Raw genomic sequence first — 18,489 nt, 5'->3', positions numbered from 1 at the left:
CAATATCCTCAATGACCAACTGCTACTAAGAAATAAAAAGTTTTTTGATGGTTTTGCGCCGTTACTTCGTTCTTTTCACTCGTAGTTTTGATGATATGGCGAGCGCGGTTGGTCAAGCTGTTCATCTACTTTTTATCTTTTTATTCTTTTTACGATGTAGGTGTTTTTAGCCCGGTGAAAATCTCACGTTTTATCCCTATATCCTTATCTCCACGACGTCTTTAGACTACGTCCCCTCAACCCCCCCAACCCCCCCCCCCCCCTTCATTTGACTAACTACTGACTTTTTATACAGCTTATAAAAATAAAAAATAAAAATTAAAAAAAAGAAAAAATAAAATAAAAAATAAATAATTTGTCATAATCAACAATCACGTATGTTACTCTTCTGAGATACAGTAACCCTGTGTGCTGATCTTTAGGTTTTATCTTGTATTTAGCTCGTCTCGGGTTATGTCCATTTTAATTTTGGTATACGTTGATCCACATTTGGGAATATACGGGCTTTCTCGTATTTTTATGCGCATGCGCATTAAGTAACTTCCTATTTCTTGCGCATGTGCATAGATAGCGTGTCTAGCTGGTAAGCGAGCTACCGTTTGGTTGCCGCAGTTTGCGACGGGACACGGCCCATCGAACACATGCTGATGTGAGGTGGAGTGTACACCATTAAGTTAAGTTATTCTTTTGACTTTGTTTACATGTACTTTTATGTGTCATCTTTTTCTTTTATAAATATATAGCTATGCTGAGCTTTTAATTATTGACAAAGGTCTTTATAGACACTTTTGAGTTTATTGTTCTGAAGAAGGTGTAGTTATCTACACCGAAACCTAGGTAAACACTAGGTGTTTTTTCGCAATCGAGGCGGATCTCAGTCCATTAATACACACAAGGGGCTTTAGATTAGGGATCTCTCCATCCAATCCAGATAATGATAGCTGTAGGAAACCCAGAAGTATCAGTGTAAGATCAAAGTATTAAAATCCTAATGGTAAACTGCCAAAACATTCACAACAAAGGGTCAGAGTTGGAAGCGCTCATGAAAAGCAATGAATCTCACATAATACTAGGTACAGAAAGCTGATTGAAACCTGAAATTGATAGCAGTGAGACTTTTGGGGAAAATTTAAGTGTATATTGAAGGGATAGGCAAAAGGGAAGTGGAGGTGGTGTATTTGTCACAGTATACAAGAAACTCAAATTCACCAAGATAGAAATTGAAGATGCATGTGAGATTTTTTGGGCAAGAGTCAGTATCAAGGGTGGGCATAAAATGATAATTGGACCCTTCTATCACGAGCCAGTCTCATCTCCTGACGTAATCAAAAGTGTTTGAGGAAATCTCAGTTTGGTTGTATGTAAGTAACCCAATCATGCTTTAATCATTGGTGGATTGGTGGAGACTTTAATCACCCAACAATTAATTGAGAAAATTTCAGTTTTGTCAGTTATGAGTGTGATAAGCCATCCTGTGAAACTTTACTAAATGCCTTCACTGAAAACTACTTAGAACAGACAGTTAGGAACCCCCTCTTGATGGAAATATATTGGATCTAATGGCAACAAATAGACCTGACCTCTTTGAGGGTGTCCACATTGAAACTGGTATCATTGACCATGATGCAGTTGTGACAACAATGATTACAAAGTACAAAGAATACCTAAAACAAGCAGAAAGGTACATATGTTCAGTAGATAAAAAAATCAGTAGTGTCATATCTCAATTAGGAACCTGAGACTTTCAGGATAGGGCAGGAGCATGTAGAGGAACTCTGCCTCGCGTTCAAAAGAATCGTTGACCATGCACTAGATAGATGGGTAGGCTTCCAGCAAAACAATTCATTATGGGAGGGAATCTCCATGGTACACAATCATTATGAAAAAATCTTCTAAAGAATCAGAGATTACTGTATAATAAGTGTAAAACAGAGTGTAGGGCTCTAGATAGAGAGATGCTGAATGAAATGGATTTGGCTGTCAAGAGAGCAATGTATGATGCCTTCAGTTACCACCATAACAGAATATTGTCAAGTGATCTTTCACAGAACCCAAAGAAGTTCTGGTCATATGTAAAGGGTGATAGTTACACAAAATTAGTGTTCAGTCCCTAGTGAATGGGACAATAACTGAAGTGGAAGGTAGGAAAGCAAAAGCTGAAATGTTTAACTCCACTTTAAATGTTCCTTTACAAAGGAAAAACCAGAGAATTGCCCCAATTTAATCCTTGTACAATTGAAAAGATGAATGAAATAAGTATTACTGTTAGTGGAGTTGAGAAACAGCTGAAACTGTTAAAATTGAACAAAACTCCAGGGCCGAATGGAATCCCTGTCAGATTATATATTGAATTTGTGGCTGAGTCAGCTCTTCTTCTAACTATAATCGGTCATAAATACCTCAAACAAAAAACCATGCCCAGTTCTTGAAAAAGGCACTGGTCACACCTGTCTACAAGAAGGGTAGTGGAAGTGATCCTTGAAACAACTGTCCAGCACCCTTGACAACAATTTGTTGTAGAATTTTAGAACATTTTCTGAGTTCAAACATAATGAGGTATCTTGAACAGAATGACCTCCCAATGACAATCAGAATTTCATTAACACTTTTCTCACACAACATACTGACAGATTTGGATTAGGGGAATCAGGTAAACACTATATTTCTTGATTTACAAAGAGCATTGGATTCAGAACCCCACCTATGCTTATTGTCAAAAGTATGATCATATGAGGTGTCAAGTAAAATTTATGAGTGGATTGAGGACTTTTTGGTGGGGAGGACACAGAATGTTGTCTTGGATGGAGAGTCATCATCAGATGTAGAAGTAACTTTGAGAGTTCCACAGGGAAGTGTGTTGGGACCCTTGCTGTCCATGTTCTATACTAATGATCTTACAGACACTATTACTAGTAAAATCAGGCTTTGGGAGGTGGTGGGTAACTGGAGAGATAAGGGGGGTAATTATGGTCTGTGAAGTTTTCAGTGGGGCCCTTGGCATATTTTGAAAGGAACTGCTTGTCACTGCAGATGTGACAGCCACAGGTGTCTAGGATGTATGGGAGGCAGCTGTTGAAGAGGATATATTGCTGGTGGTTGGTATGTTTGATACGGATCAAAATACTAATGTAGCCATCTTTGAGTTTGCAGGTCAACATCAAGGAAGGTGGCTTGTTTGGTTGAGGAGGGCCAGGTGGAGAAAATGGGGAGAAGGGTTTAGGTTTTGAGGTTCTGGAGGAATGTGGATAGAGCAACACCAACAAACAAATCCACGGTACATCAATGGGCACCTACATGGCACCACCCATTGGCAACCTATTCATGGGCCAAATAAAAAAATCCTTCCTAACCACCCAGAGTCCCAAACCCTTCATCTGTTTCAGATTTATTGATGACATCCTTATGATCTGGATCAAGGGTGAGGATACAATATCCACACTCCTCCAGAACCTCAGCACCTTCCCCCATTTGCTTCACATGCTCGCCTCAAACCAGCAAGTAAGCTTCCTTGATGTTGATCTCCACCCCAAAGATGCTAAATCATTACCTCTGTCCACTTTAAACCTACCATCCACCACAATCCCTCCATTTTGACAGCTGCCACCCAATCCGTACCTAGAAGTCTCTTCCATACAGACTATCTGTCACATCTTTAGTGACAAGCAATTCCTTTCAAAATTTGCCAACAGTCTCACAGAGGCCTTCACAGACTTATTACACGCCCAACCTCCTACAGAAACAGATCTCTTTTGCCTTATCTCCCCAGTCACACACCACATCCCAAAGTCCCACTGTTCAGCAACAGAGGAGTTTTCCTCTCATGACTCAGTACCACCCAGGATTGGAGAAACTGAAGTACATTTTATGCCACAGTTTTGACTACCTCTCATCATACCCTACATACTATCCTTCCTACCCCTTTCATAGTGGTATTCCACCACCCACTGAACCTACACAATATCCTCACCCATCCCCACACAATACCTGCTGCCAACCCCTTGCCTCATGACTCTATTCCTGTAGTAGACCTACATGCAAGACCTGGCCCATACATCCTCTCACCACCACCTACTCCAGTCTGGTCACAAACATCACCAATCCCATCAAAGGCAGGGCTACCTGTGAAATCAGTCATGTGCTCTACCAGCACTAAGCTGCAACCCCTGTACTTTGTTTTATGTGGGTATGACAACTAATGAGATGTCAATCCACATGAATGGCTGCTGACAAACTGTGGCCAAGAAACAGCTGGACCACCCAATTGCTGAGCACACTGCCCAAGACTAAATTCTTTATTTCAGTGACTGGTTCACCACCTGTGCCTTCTGGATCCTTCCTACCAACACCAGCTTTTCTGAATTTCGCAGGTGGGATCTCTTCCTGCGATATATCCTAGGCTCCTGTAACCCTCAAACTTCGTTAGTCATTGTCCCTGATCCACATATCTACTTCCTTGCTCTTTTTAATCATTTCCTTTCCCGCTCTCCCCTGCTACCCCCCCCCCCCCCCCCCCCGCACTCCTCCTGCCCTCTGTCTAGCCTCCTACCTGCACCTAGCTGCCCTACCCTCTCCCCACCTCGTCCTATATGTTCCCACAAGCAGAACTTTACCGTCCCCCGGCTCTATCCTGCTATCCCTCTCCCTCTATGCCTGCACCTCCTCCTATTTTCCCCCATCTCCCCCAACCAGACTGCTTCTCCCATCATGCGATGTTTCTTGCAGTTTGGTCTCAGCACTCACACCCAGTGGTCATGTCAGTGTGAGTTGCATTCACATTAATGTGTGTGTGTGTGTGTTTTGTGTAGTTCAGAGGAAGACCTTTTGGCTGGGAGGTTACTTGCTTAGTGTCTTTTTGTTGTGCCTGTCTGCAACTCTCAGCATCTTCACAATATGATGAGAAGCAATCTACCCTTTTCATAATATTGTGAACATAGTTATTGAATATGCTAAACAGTTTTCACATGAATCCACTCTTTTTGGACTCCACAGCAAACAGAGTTGTCATCATCTGTATTAGGCAATATGTTCACAAATATCAAAAATGGCATCACTGAGGCTATAATGTCAAGACATATGTTTCATATCACAATATGCTAGTAACATCTATGAATTCTTCCATACCCAAAGTAATAAAAACTTATTGTGAATATAAAAGACACATCTACACAAAAGATATGAATATTTTCTATCAAATGTTAAAAAATTTGTGAACATGTGTTTTCAAAAAGAACAGCCAATGAAATATTCAATGCATTTTCTGATAATGTCATGTCCCTATAGGAGAGGGTTCCCCCCCCCCCCCTCAAAAAAAAAAAAAACCTCACAAAAATGTCATACCAAGGAACAACAGCTCTTGCTATTAGTTTGTTTAGTTAAACTCTAAAACATCTCTGTCAACTAAAAAGGGACAAAAAAGATCAACATGTCTCAGAATATGCTAATATATACAAGGAAATCACATGCTGTTAGAGTGTCTCATCAAACTCTAAAATATCTTACTCAATTCAAAAATGACAAAAAAATCAACATTTTACAGAATATGTTAATGTATACATGAAAATTTATAGGGAAGCAATTAAAAAAGTTAAAACAATGTGCAATGTCAAAGCAGTTATGGGGACAGCTAACAAACAAAAATCAGTGTGGAATGTAGGGAAAAATGAAATAAACAAAAATGTTAAAAATCAAGTTGACATTGTTGTAAAAGGTCAGAAATCTAACTCTAGCAAACTACATAAATACATACCTCAGAAAAACTTAAATCAACCAGAGCAATAAAAGCATTACGTAAAATAATGGAATGGCAACCACTCACCTATAGCAGACTGATGTGAGGAACGGTAAAACATAAAAAAACAGCATTCACACTTAACTTTCAAGCACTAGCTCTTTTTCTAGCAATAGTACACACATTCACTGAAACAACCACACAGACACCCAGAAGCACACTCTTGTGACCACAGCAAGACTAATTATTGATACTTGATTATTGAAAGCAGCTCCCTACACCCAGAAGCACACTCTTGTGACCACAGCAAGACTAATTATTGATACTTGATTATTGAAAGCAGCTGCCTGTGCTGATTGAGGGCATAAGGAGGGATACAATAAGGGAGTAACAAGTAAGAGGCAGATCATTGAACAGGTGACTCCATGGCCACACAATGAGACAAAAAGAGTACAGAGGGTAAAGCAAAAAGAAATCTAGGAAGAGGGAGGAGGGGAGAAAAAAAGGGAGAAGGGAGAAAAAAAGGGAGAAGGGAGAAAAAAAGGGAGAAGGGAGAAAAAAAGGGAGAAGGGAAAAAGAGGGAAAGGTGAAGTTGAAGAGAGACAAAGGGAGTGGAGAGAGAAAGAAGAGGGACTGAAAAAGTAGGAGAAGAGAGTGGAAGAGAGGAAGACAGAGAGAGAGAGAGAGGGGTAGGGGGAGGGAGGGAGGGAGGATGATGGGTGGGAAAGGGGGGAGGGAGAGAGGGAGGTAGAGGGAGAGAGAGAGGGAGGGAGGGGGAGAGAGAAGGAGGGAAAGAGAGAGAGAGTGTTCACATCAGAAGGGGTGGGGGAGTGATGGGGCAAGACAGTGCATGATCTGGATGGAGAAGGAGTGATGTGGACAGAAGAGAGAAGGGAAAAGGTAAGATGAGGCATTGAGAACAGATTAGTGGAGGTTTAGGTCAGCTCATCCATAAATAAGTCTCCCATGCCATATGCCATCTGTAAAATTGTTAACTAGTCATGGGCCAGCACTTCGCTGGTCACCTAAATTCACCCCGGCCTTGAAAAGCTCAACCACACCCTCCACCAGGACTTTGATTACCTCACTTCATGCGCTGAGATGAGGGATATCCTTCCCACAGTCCCCAAAATAGTGTTTCACTCCGCATCCAACCCACAAAATATCCTTTTCTATCACTGTTCCAATCCTACTCCCAGTTCTGCACCTCATGGTTCATTCACTTGTGGTAGGCTAAGGTGCAAGACCTGTCCCATACACCCAATCTCTACTTCCTACCATGATCCAGTCAGAGACATTTCCTACCCAGTAAAAGGTAAGACCACATGTGAAAGCAGCCATGTCATATATCAGCTACGCAACTGCTGTGCAGCATTTTATGTGGGCATGATATGAAATCAACTGTCTACTTGCATGGATGGCCACCACCAAACTGTGACAAACAACAAACTTGACCATCCAGTTGCCCAACATGCTGCACACCAGAATACAAATGATTTCAACAGCTGCTTTACAACATCGCTATTGGGATACTACCCTCCAGCACAAGTTTCTATGAAATACGCAGAGGGGAATTGTTTACCCAGCACATGCTGCACTCTCCCAAACTCTTTGCTGTAAATCTCCGCTAACCATTGCCTCAACTTACCTTTTCCCTTCTCTCATCTGTCCATACCACTCATTCTCCATCCAGATCATGCACTTCACTCTTCCTCCCCTCCCCCCCATCCCCTTCATCCCTGCAGACATTCTCCCTCCCTCTCTCCACTCCGACATTTTCAACCACTCTCCCTTCTCTTTCCCCTCCCTTTCTCCCTCTTCATGTTCACCTTTCTCTCCTTTTTCCCCCTCACCCTTTTTACTCCCCTCAGTTCCATTCCTCGCCCTCTTCTTGCATCTTCCTTTGTTTTACCCTCTGCAAACTTTTCATCTTTTTATGTGGCCATGATGTCATGTGTCGAAAGGCCTGCCTCTTTTCTGCTACCCCATCCTTCCCTTCCCCCTCCCTACTTCCATCAGCTCAGACAACTACTTTCAATAATTGTGTATCAATAATTAGTCTTGCTGTGGCCATGGGAGTGTGTATTTGGGTATCTGTGTAGTTGCATATGTGAATGTTTGCACTACTGCTAAAAAAAAGAGGTAGTGCTTGAAAGCTAGTGTGAATGCTGTTTTCTGTTATGTGTTACTGTGCACCACACATCAATCTGCTGTTGATGAGTGGTTGCCTTTCCCTTGTTTTATGTATTGTTCCATCCAGTAGCTTTCATTATTGATATACAGTAAGTGATTTGGAAATAGTAAAACTTCAGTTCCAACAGCACAAAATGTTAATTCAATGTTGCTAAATTCAATAAATGATTTAATAGTTCTTGAAATAATAAAAACAATGAAAAATAAAATTTCTTCATGGATCAGTGAAGTACCTGATCAAATCATAATTAAATGTGCAGGTGTCATATCTCACACATCATTGTCTGAAGGAGAGTTTCAACAAAGGCTAAAAATTTCAAAAGTTAAGTCACTATATAAAAAGGGCTAATGTTATCTGTACTTTCAAAAGTCATAGACACAGTCACAAAACAAGCAGTAAGAAATCATATCAAAAGTTTCTATCTATTGTCTGTATATCAACATGGATTTTTCAGAGGTGCAAAATCAACTATTACTCATTTCATGAAAATATTGTAATGGGACTAGACAGAAACAACAGTATAATAGGAACAGCTTTGATGTATCCAAGGCCAACATGATATCTTGCTAGATATATTAGAAGCTATTGGCATAGGAATAGTACTGAAGAAATGATGTCAGTGATATCTCAAAAATGGGAGATAGGTAGCAAAAAATACTTTAACAAACAGTAAAAACCAAACCACTGTTCCCAGATCTGATATTCACACTGTACCAAAACGGGTACTACAGGACACAGCTAGGGCTTCTCTTACTTATTATTTCAATAAATAACATTCAGACTCTAATCAATGGTATGATACTCACATAACTCTGTTTGCTGCTGACACAAATGTTGCTGCAGCTAGTATAGGCTAATAGCACATTTTGCCAAGATCTCCAGCCAGAGTTGTAAATATATAGAAAATTGACACACAATGAACAAGTTAACAGAATTGATACTGTTGGCCTTAAATTCATTTAGATGAGTTGAAAGCAATGGGGATAAAATGGCTGTAAAACATGTCATTGCAATCATACTTGCAAAAAGATCACAGCTTGCGGAACTCAAATCAACTTATTCTAATCATACTGGACTCGCATTCGGGAGGACGATGGTTCAATCCCATCTCCGGCCATCCTGATTTGGGTTTTTCATGATTTCCCTAAATCGCTTCAGGCAAATGCCGGGATGGTTCCTTTGAAAGGGCAACGCCGATTTCCTTCCCCATCCTTCCCTTACCCGAGCTTGCTCTCTGTCTCTAATGACCTCGTTGTCGACGGGACGTTAAACACTAATCTCCTCCTCCTCCTCTATTCTAATCATAAAATCAGATTAGTGTCTGGTGCAAGGAAACTCGAAATAGGTGTACCACAGGGACATGTGTTAGGCCCCCTGTCTATTATTTATTGATATAAATGACATACAGATTTAAGAAACTGCAGCTAAGATCACATTGTTTGCAGTTGACACTAGTGCAATAGTGAGTGATGTTAAGGAATCTCTGTCTTCAATACCAACAAGCTGATACAATGGAAAAAAAGAGGCCAACTAAATTCACTTTGGAAAAATCAGTCAAAACCAAATATCTCCAACTGGTACTGGGTGGTAATGACTTAGAAAGAATGTTGATCAAGACTTACACTGAAAAAGAGCATGTAATAAAACTTTACCAGAGACAAATTTCCACATCTTTTGCTCTAGAATAATTTCAAAAGCAGGCTTCTCAGACAATGTTAGAACGGCTTATTTCAGTTCTGTCCAGTATTCTGTAGTCTGTGAAATATTTTTTTTGGATAAAACTTAAATACAGCTGTGGGTCTTTCCACACAGAATGAGCAAGAACAACTTGTATTCAAGGACATGTTAGTCACTTTAGCTTAATTCTATATAAACCACAGCCAACACACAGAGGGTGGACAAAAATATGGAAACACCACAAGAAATGAATGCTCAAACATAACTGCAGATACTAGCCAGACCTGCAGGTTGCACTGTTGTACTTAACCACAAAGGACACCTGTGTGGTGTCTTCGCTATGTTGCAAGTGTTAGTCTTAGTCAGAACAGTGATCCGTGCAGCTGTGAGTATATCATGTAGGAGCTAACTAAGTCTTTGGCATCACAAGAGGCACCATATTGAAGATTTATACCACATATAAGGGAAGCAGAAAAATTTCATCTGCTAAATAACAAGCCACCAACAAAAGTATGTGATGAATGATCATGTCAGACAGTCATTGTAGAGGAAAGTGATGAAAATAAGAAGATGACAACTGCAAAAGTCACTTCAGAACTGAATGTCACACATCAAATGCTGTCAGCATCCTAACCACATGAAGGGAGCTCCATAATCAGGGAAGGAACTGCAGTGACTCTAAAACCACTCATCTTTGATGCAAATCCCTGTGACTGGAAAAAGTGGCACTGATGTCACAAAAAAGCGTTATGGAACAATGGAAGAAAGGCATTTGGTTGCAACAGTCTTGTTGCAAACTGTTTTCAACCCCTGGATGAGTTTACATCCCAAGAGCGAAACATATCAGTAGTTCAGAGATGATTTGAGCAGGCATATTGTGGTATTCCTTGGGCCCCATGGGTGCTCTGCAAAATATTATGTGACCATTTTTGCTGATCTCCATCCAACGATACCATGTTTGTTCCTCAATGGTGATGGTACATTCCAAGAAGATAGAGTCCCTTTTTACATACCTTGTATCACCCAGAACTGGTTTTGTGAGCACGAGGATGAATTTTCACATCTCACCTGACCACTCTAGTCCCCAGATCTCAGAATTACTGAGCCTTTGTGGCCTACTTTGAAGAGAAAGGTGCTTGATCACTAACCATCTCCATCATTGTTATGGTACCTGACCTTGCCACTACTTTGCAAGAAGGACATGAGCTTATGTATTTCAAGATGACTGGGAGCCATCTTGAATGCCAATGGTTTTCCTATGAAGTACTAGGTATGTTGATATGTTGTGTTTTAGTTTTATACATGTTTTTGTCTACCCCTGTGCATAAAGAGATTGGAGAAAGACATTTCTAGTTGAAAAGTGTTTGTATGTTTTAACAGAATATGTTAGCTTGTACAAATAGAAGGCCCTCATTTATTGTTGATCACTTTTTTATTTGTTCGCAAATGTACCATCTATTCCACATGTATCTTTGCACATGAAAAATTCTGATGTTGCTTTCCCTCTTTCAGATGTGGTGTAGCACACCATCTCAGAGAAGGGAATAATTGCAAGAATAGTTGTGATGGATGTAGTGTTGGCAGGTGTTTGCACGTTTATATTTTTCAGAAGTGTAATACATATGTTTGTATGTCTACATTTTTCAGAAGTGAAATGTAACAAATGTTCATGTTCTAGTTACCTTACTGGTTACCCTTGTTACGCATGATGTAAGTTCCTCGTAGACTAGGTATTTTTTCCCCCAAATCATGAACGAAACGAGATGGTTATGGAAGTGTCAATGTACTGGACTACCATTCAGTAGGAGTTAGGGATGCATGCACTCAGTCCAACCACCCTGACACGGGTTTTGCTATGTTGCCAGGGTGAATGCTGGGATGATTCTATTGATAAAGTCATGGCTGACTTTCTATGCCACCTATCCTATTGCATTATTATTTTTGTAATATATCTGACACCCCCTATACTGTTGTTCCAAATGATCAAAGAATAAATAAAAGTAATAGTAACACACAGTGCTGGGCATAGTACAAGAATAGATTAGTTAGAAAAACATCAGACACTGTTCTACAAAAGGTCTATGAGCCCATATGAAATAGAAATCAATGTTTAACAATTATTTCTCAGGTTTGGTATTCAGCAAAAAAGATACGTATTTCTTGCACAGTGCGCAAATAAATTCTCTGTTCACTTTGGCGTATCGTATGAGGAAATTCATTGTCGGTAGACCAATATCTTGGAGACAGCTCTCCAAGTGTTTCTGCTGACATTGGGCTGGAAGCACAGCTGGATGAAAGGTTTCCAGTTTCTTCAGCTTCCTCTCCAATCTGTATGCCTGGTACAAATAAACTTTTTTCCACGTCATTTTTATCAAATAATTCATTCATTGTGGCGTAAACTTATTTGGTTAGCTCGAGATGATTACTTATGTATTTTTCATGCACATAAATGTTCTGTTTTTGGTAAGTATTTATGATCACGAAGTAACGAACGTTTGAATTGCCGCCAAAGTCGAAGGAACATAATCGACTTAATGACAGACGGCGTTGATGCGATAATTTTACTTACATCGTTGACTTTTGGTGTTGTTATGAAATTCATCTAACAAGATCTAAATAAACCTCATCACTGACGAGATTACATTTTTATTTCAGTCCCCGTTTTTTTGTAAATAAACTTATAAATCATTATCACTGAGAAATTTTACGAGGAAAAATAAATTACAAGAAACTAAGTTTCATTCCATCTTTGACCGAACAACGTACATCTCTGATACGCAGTACATTTGAAATTAATTTCATGTGTTGTTGTGTTGTTTACTGTTTTGTTGTCATTTGTGGATTAGACGAAAAGTTATTTGTAGTGTTTGAGGGATACTGTGTTTTGTTGACATTATGTGATATCTAATTCCAAAATTATCCGACATGAGCGACAGTTCCGTCATCTCCACACTTATAGCTAAATTAGGTTCGTGCACGTCATGTTATTGAAATTGTTTTTCATAGTTTCTGATGCAGTTTGTGCCTTTTCGTGTAACTACCATAAGATTTTGATTTTGGATGTTTATTGTGAGCCGATTATTTAAGGTAGTAAACGATCAAATTACCGAATGTACCATATTTTATGACTAAGAAGTTGCCGGAGTAGATGACCAGTGAAATGAATAGAAGTTAAATTGACGTGACGATGACACACGGGATTGACAGCTATTAAGTTATTCCAGGGAACATAGAGAAATACTGCTACAATTTTATTTAGTAAGTAGTTTCTAGATATATATGTAACAGCTTTATATTGCACAGAGCATAGTGTAACAACAGTATAAAGATGCTTTATATAAAGTAGCAATATTTGTATCAGGATTGAGAAAAACTTGGGTATTAAAAAACACGAACCCAGTGGGTAGATTTTGATTTTTATCGGTTATGTTTTTTTAATTGTTTTCTATTGACGATTAAATGATTCAGTTTAAATTCCTATGTCTAATTTATTAGAAACTTTAACCCATTGTTACAACTACCAACTATGTTAGCACGTCTTTTTTCCCCATGACAGCACTTCATCCATTCAGATAATCTTTTTCACCTACAGGCATGGTTTTATGAAAATTAAGAAATAATTTAGGAGAGAAAAGATCTGAGAAATTTGTGAAGATCTATAAATTTCGACATTCTTCCGAAAAGTAGTATATCACGCTTGACAGTCATTATGATTCTACATCATGTTGTTTTGGTTTTCTGGAACTGCAAACGTTATTTAATTGTGTTTCTTATATTGCAATCGAAGTTGAAACACAATATTAATAAAATAAATTCTATGATGGCTGTTTTTAATTTGTGTAAGGCTAACTATGAAACATTTTTGTGTGTTATTTAAATTTTCATATTTAAATGTAGTCAAGTTTCCTCTATTTTTTTTAAACCTGCATGGTTTTTAAGCATTTTTTGTTTATTTTGGGTGAGGTTAAATCTACAACCACCTTAATGTGTGTAGGTGTTTTGATGCAAAATTATGGAATTAAATAGGCAGATATGAATTTAGAAGCTTTTTGCTATATCAAACACAGACTATACGTAATGACTAATACCAACATCAAACTTTTTGCAAGGTATATATATATATAGAAGCCATGGAAGGCATTTTGTTTAAATAAAATATCAGTGGAACATGTGCAAGGCCAATCCTCGCATCTGTCAAATAACAAAGCTAGCGTCTCCTATCTTGCTGGTGAGATGCCTTCCTCTTCATCTATCTCTATTAGCCACGCAGCCTCCTTTTCCTTTATATTTTCCTTAATTATGTTTCATCATGTCTCTCTATTCTTCTCCTCCCTTCACCATGAGTCTACCTCATACTCCCTGCTGCCAGCACTCCTATCTTAAATCTTTCTCTTCAATAATGTATTTTTCGAGGTGTACCTTTCTAATTGTTTATCTCACTTTTTGTATTAGATGTAGTTTAACATGCCTACTGAAACATATGACTGTAAAATAAGTAGAATGCCTGGTTAGATGTAAGAGAGGGCCTGATGACCCTAATCTTGCCAGGTTAAATAAATAAATAAATAAAATAAAATAATGCTACAATGGCAACCAAAAATTCAGCATCATTTTAGAGCATGTCAGCAGTAGAAATTAAAGTGCCTTTATAAAAGATCTAGTACTTTTAAGGCCACATAAATAAGACTAGAAACAGGCTTGCAAACTCTCACAAAACTGCAGGCCTGTCAATCATTCTTCTGTAAATCTTACATAGGTACTTTTTCAAGAATATTACTAACCCAAACACAAAATGAAGTGTATACAGATAATGGGTGGTCAGAAAAGTCTTAAATTTTGCAGTGTTCAAACTAATTTTTCAGGAGACATTTCTGAAAGAGATGACTACAGCAGGAGAAAAAGATTTAAAAACTGTGTATGTTAGAAAGCTCTCTGGGAAACTTAAATACCTCAGTTCTGTACAAAAGCCGTGTAATGATTGAGGGATAATAAATTGGTGTGTATCATAACAGACACAAGAACAATAAAACACAAATCAGAGATAACTGTATAATAGTAGAAAATCCACAGAAACTAGAGAATTATTTAAGTGACTACTTTTCAGTTATTGCAGAGAATGTGCAGCAAAATTTTCCTGAGACAGGTGTAGCGCTCAAAATAAATTACGTTACCAGAATAATGATGCTGGATCCTAAGAAGACAATACAAATATTAAAAAATAACAACATGGCGTGCCTGGATGAGGTGCCCATCTCTGTTCTGAAGGCATTCTCAGAGAGGATGCAAACTACATACAGAAGCATAATACATGTCCACTTTAGTTCAAGTGTTATCCATAGAATGTAGTATGTTCATGAATTGTGTTTCTAAAACGAAGCATAGAGCTAGAGACATGTTGAATGAAATGCATGTGGCTGTCAAATTGTCAGTGTGTGAAGACTTCAGTGACTAACGTAGCAAAATATTATTGAAAGATCTCTCAGGGAACACAGAGATTCTTATGTAAATGCTTTTAGTGGCACCAGAATCAGTATCCAAATCCTGATGGATGACAGGATGTGAAACTGAGGGTAGTAAAGTAAAAGCCGGCCGCGGTGGCCTTGCGGTTCTGGCGCTGCAGTCCAGAACCGCGAGACTGCTACGGTCGCAGGTTCGAATCCTGCCTCGGGCATGGGTGTGTGTGATGTCCTTAGGTTAGTTAGGTTTAAGTAGTTCTAAGTTCTAGGGGACTGATGACCTCAGATGTTAAGTCCCATAGTGCTCCGAGCCATTCGAACCATTCGAGTAAAGTAAAAAGAGTTATATTGAACTTAATTTTCAAATGTTCTTTTAAAATGAAAAATTCATGAGAATCACAGAAGTTTTACTCTTGCACCATTGCCGTGATGAGTGATATGGATCTTAGGGCTACAACACCCTCACAATGATCAAACAATGGAAAATCCAAGTTGGAATGTAGCGATATTATGAAAAGTAAAGTTGTTACTCACCATATAATGGAGATGTTGAGGCACAGATGGGCACAACAAAAAGACTGTCACAATATTAGCTTTTGGCCAACAAGGCTTTTGTCAAAAATAGATGAGACACACGCACATACAGACATGCAAATGCAACTCACACACTCATGACTGCAGCCTCTGGTAGCTGAAGTCATAGTGCGAGCAACAGCAGCAGTGCACGATATCAGTGGGTACTGGGTGGGGATAAGGAGACAGCTGGGACGGGAAGGTGGAGAGAGACCAGGGTAGGGATGGAGGACAGTGAAGTGGTGCTGGGGAGTGCGCAAGTATAAGGTGGAGAGAGCTTAGGGGAGCTAGGTGCAATCGGGAGGTTAGATGGACGACGGGAGAGAGGTGGTAGAGGGGGGTTGCAGAAAAGGAGAGACATAAAAAGACTGGGTGCGTTGTTGGAATGAGGGCTGTGTAGAGCTGGAATGGGAACAGGGAAGGGGCTGGATGGGTGAGAAAAATGATAATGAAGGTTGAGACCAGGAGGGTTACGGAAACATAGAATATCTTGCAGGGGGAGCTCTCACCTGTGCAGTACAGAATAACTGGTGCTGGTGGGAGGATCCATATGGCACAGACTGTGAAGAAGTCATTGAAATGAAGGATGTTGTATGGGGCAGTGTGCTCAGCAACAGGATAGTCCACTTGTTTCTTGACTGTAGTTTGTTGGTGGCCATTCATGCAGACAGACAGCTTATTGGTTGTCATGCGTACATAGAATGCAGCACAGTGGTTGCAGCTTAGCTTGTAGATTACATGACTGGTTCACAAGTAGCCCTGCCTTTGATGGGGTAGGTGATATTTGTGACTGGACTGGAGTAGGTGGTGGTGGGAGGATGTGTGAGACAGGTCTTGCATCTAGGTCTATTACAGGAATATGAACCATGAGGTAAGGGGTTGGGAGCAGGGGTTGTATAGGGATGGATGAGTGTATTTTGTAGGTTCGGTGCACAGCAGAATACCGCTGTGACAAGCATAGCGGATAGGACATTTCTCATTTCAGGGCATGACAAGAGGTAGTCGAAGCCCTAACGAAGAATATAATTCAGTTGCTCCAGTCCTTGATGGTACTGAGTTACGAGGGGGATGTTCCTTTGTGGCCAGACAGTGAGACTTTGGGAGATTGTGGTAGACTGGAAAGATAAGGCACAGGAGATTTGTTTTTGTACAATGGTGGGAGGATAATTATGGTCTGTGAAGGCCCCAGTGAGACCCTTGGTATATTTCGCTAGGGACCACTCATCAATGCAGGTAGGTATTGCCAATGGTTGGTAGGTTTGATATGGGCAGAGGTACTGATGTAGCCATCTTTGAGATGGACGTCAACATATACGAAGGTGGTTTGTTGGCTCAAGTAGGACCAGGTGAAGCAAATGGGGGAGAAGCTGCTGAGTTCTGGAGGAATGTGGATAGGATGTCCTCACCCTCAATCCAGATCACAAAGATGTCGTCAGTGAATGTGAAACAGGTGATGGGTTTAGGATCCTGTGTGTTTAAGAAGGCTTCCTGTAGATGGCCCATGAATAGGTTGGCATAGGATGGTGCCATGCGGATGCTCATAGCCATTTCCTGGATTTGTTTGTAGGTAATGCCTTAAAAGGAGAAGTAATTGTGGGTGAGGATATAGTCGCTTATGGCAACTTGGAAGGAAGTTGTTGGTTTGGAGCCGGCTGCGGTGGTCTCGCGGTTCTAGGCGCGCAGTCCGGAACCGTGCGACTGCTACGGTCGCAGGTTCGAATCCTGCCTCGGGCATGGATGTGTGTGATGTCCTTAGGTTAGTTAGGTTTAAGTAGTTCTAAGTTCTAGGGGACTAATGACCACAGCAGTTGAATCCCATAGTGCTCAGAGCCATTTTTGTTGGTTTGCAATCCATCAGGTGTTGGAAAATGTAGTGTTCAACAGCGGTAAGGCCTTGGGCATTAGGAATGTTAGTGTAGAGGTAGGTGGCATCAATAGTGACGAGCAGGGTATGATGTGGTAAAGGGACAGGAACTGTGGAGAGTCTGTGGAGGAAATGCTTGGTATCTTTTATATAGGATGGTAGGTTATGGTAATAGGCTGAAGGTGTTGGCCTACGAGAGCAGAGATTCGCTCAATGGGGACACAGTAATTGGCCATGATGGGGCATCCTGGATGGGTGGGTTTATGAACTTCAGGAAGCATGTAGAAGGTAAAAGACCGGGGAGTGGTAGGGGTGGGCAGAGAGGTGGGCTCCAGGGAAAGGTTCTGGGATGGGCCTAAGGATTTGAGGAGAGACTGTAACCCACTGGATTTCTTTATTGCGGTCCCTGTGGCTAGGTTTGTAGGTGGATGTATCTGGCAGCTGGCAGAGTCCTTCTTCCAGGTAATCCTTGTGGTTCAAAACAGTGGTGATGGAGCCTTTGTGTGCAGGTAGGATCATAAGGTCAGGATCAATTTTTAGGTGATGGACTATGATTCTGCCTGCAGATGTACGGTTAGTTTGCATGTTGAGGGATTTGGGGAATGATATTGAGGCAAGGTTCAAGGTTAACAAGTTGTGGAAAGTTAACAGAGGCAGTGTGGTTGGATCACGGTTGGATGGAGGAATGAACTGAGTCTGGCAGGGTTCAATATTGGTCTTTGGTTGAGTTTGATTGTTAGGGTTGGTGGCGAAAAAGTGTTTTTACTGTATGGATCGGAAGAAGGAGAGAAACGTCTTTAACAAGTCGTACATGATTGAATGTGGGAGTGGGGCAATAGATGAGGTCTTTGGAAAGGTCATATTTCTGTAGCCATGAGGCTTCTGGAGGAGAGGTTCATGACTGTTTTTTTGGTCTCTTTAGGTTCTGAATTCTGTGTAGTGGTGGGAGGGAGTTTTGAAGGATGGGGTAAATGTACTAGGCCTATTGGCAGCTATG

At 40.3% G+C, this 18,489-nt stretch overlaps 1 protein-coding gene across 2 annotated transcripts in view; it reads left to right on the top strand.

Moving 5' to 3' along the window:
- The first annotated feature begins 12,367 nt into the window (after positions 1–12,367).
- LOC126350104 (rotatin) overlaps positions 12,368–18,489 on the top strand; it is a 372,299-nt gene continuing 366,177 nt past the window's right edge. For both annotated transcript variants that reach the window (XM_050002488.1, XM_050002487.1), the window contains exon 1: positions 12,368–12,567. In XM_050002488.1, the coding sequence (XP_049858445.1) occupies positions 12,525–12,567 (43 nt within the window). In that variant the 5' untranslated portion in view covers positions 12,368–12,524. The remainder of the gene's footprint in view (positions 12,568–18,489) is intronic.

The sequence above is a fragment of the Schistocerca gregaria genome, chromosome 1 (genome assembly GCF_023897955.1).
Source record: "Schistocerca gregaria isolate iqSchGreg1 chromosome 1, iqSchGreg1.2, whole genome shotgun sequence".
NCBI lineage: Eukaryota > Metazoa > Arthropoda > Insecta > Orthoptera > Acrididae > Schistocerca > Schistocerca gregaria.
The sequence above is the reverse complement of the archived record's forward strand: the minus strand, read 5'-3'. Positions and strand labels throughout refer to the sequence as shown.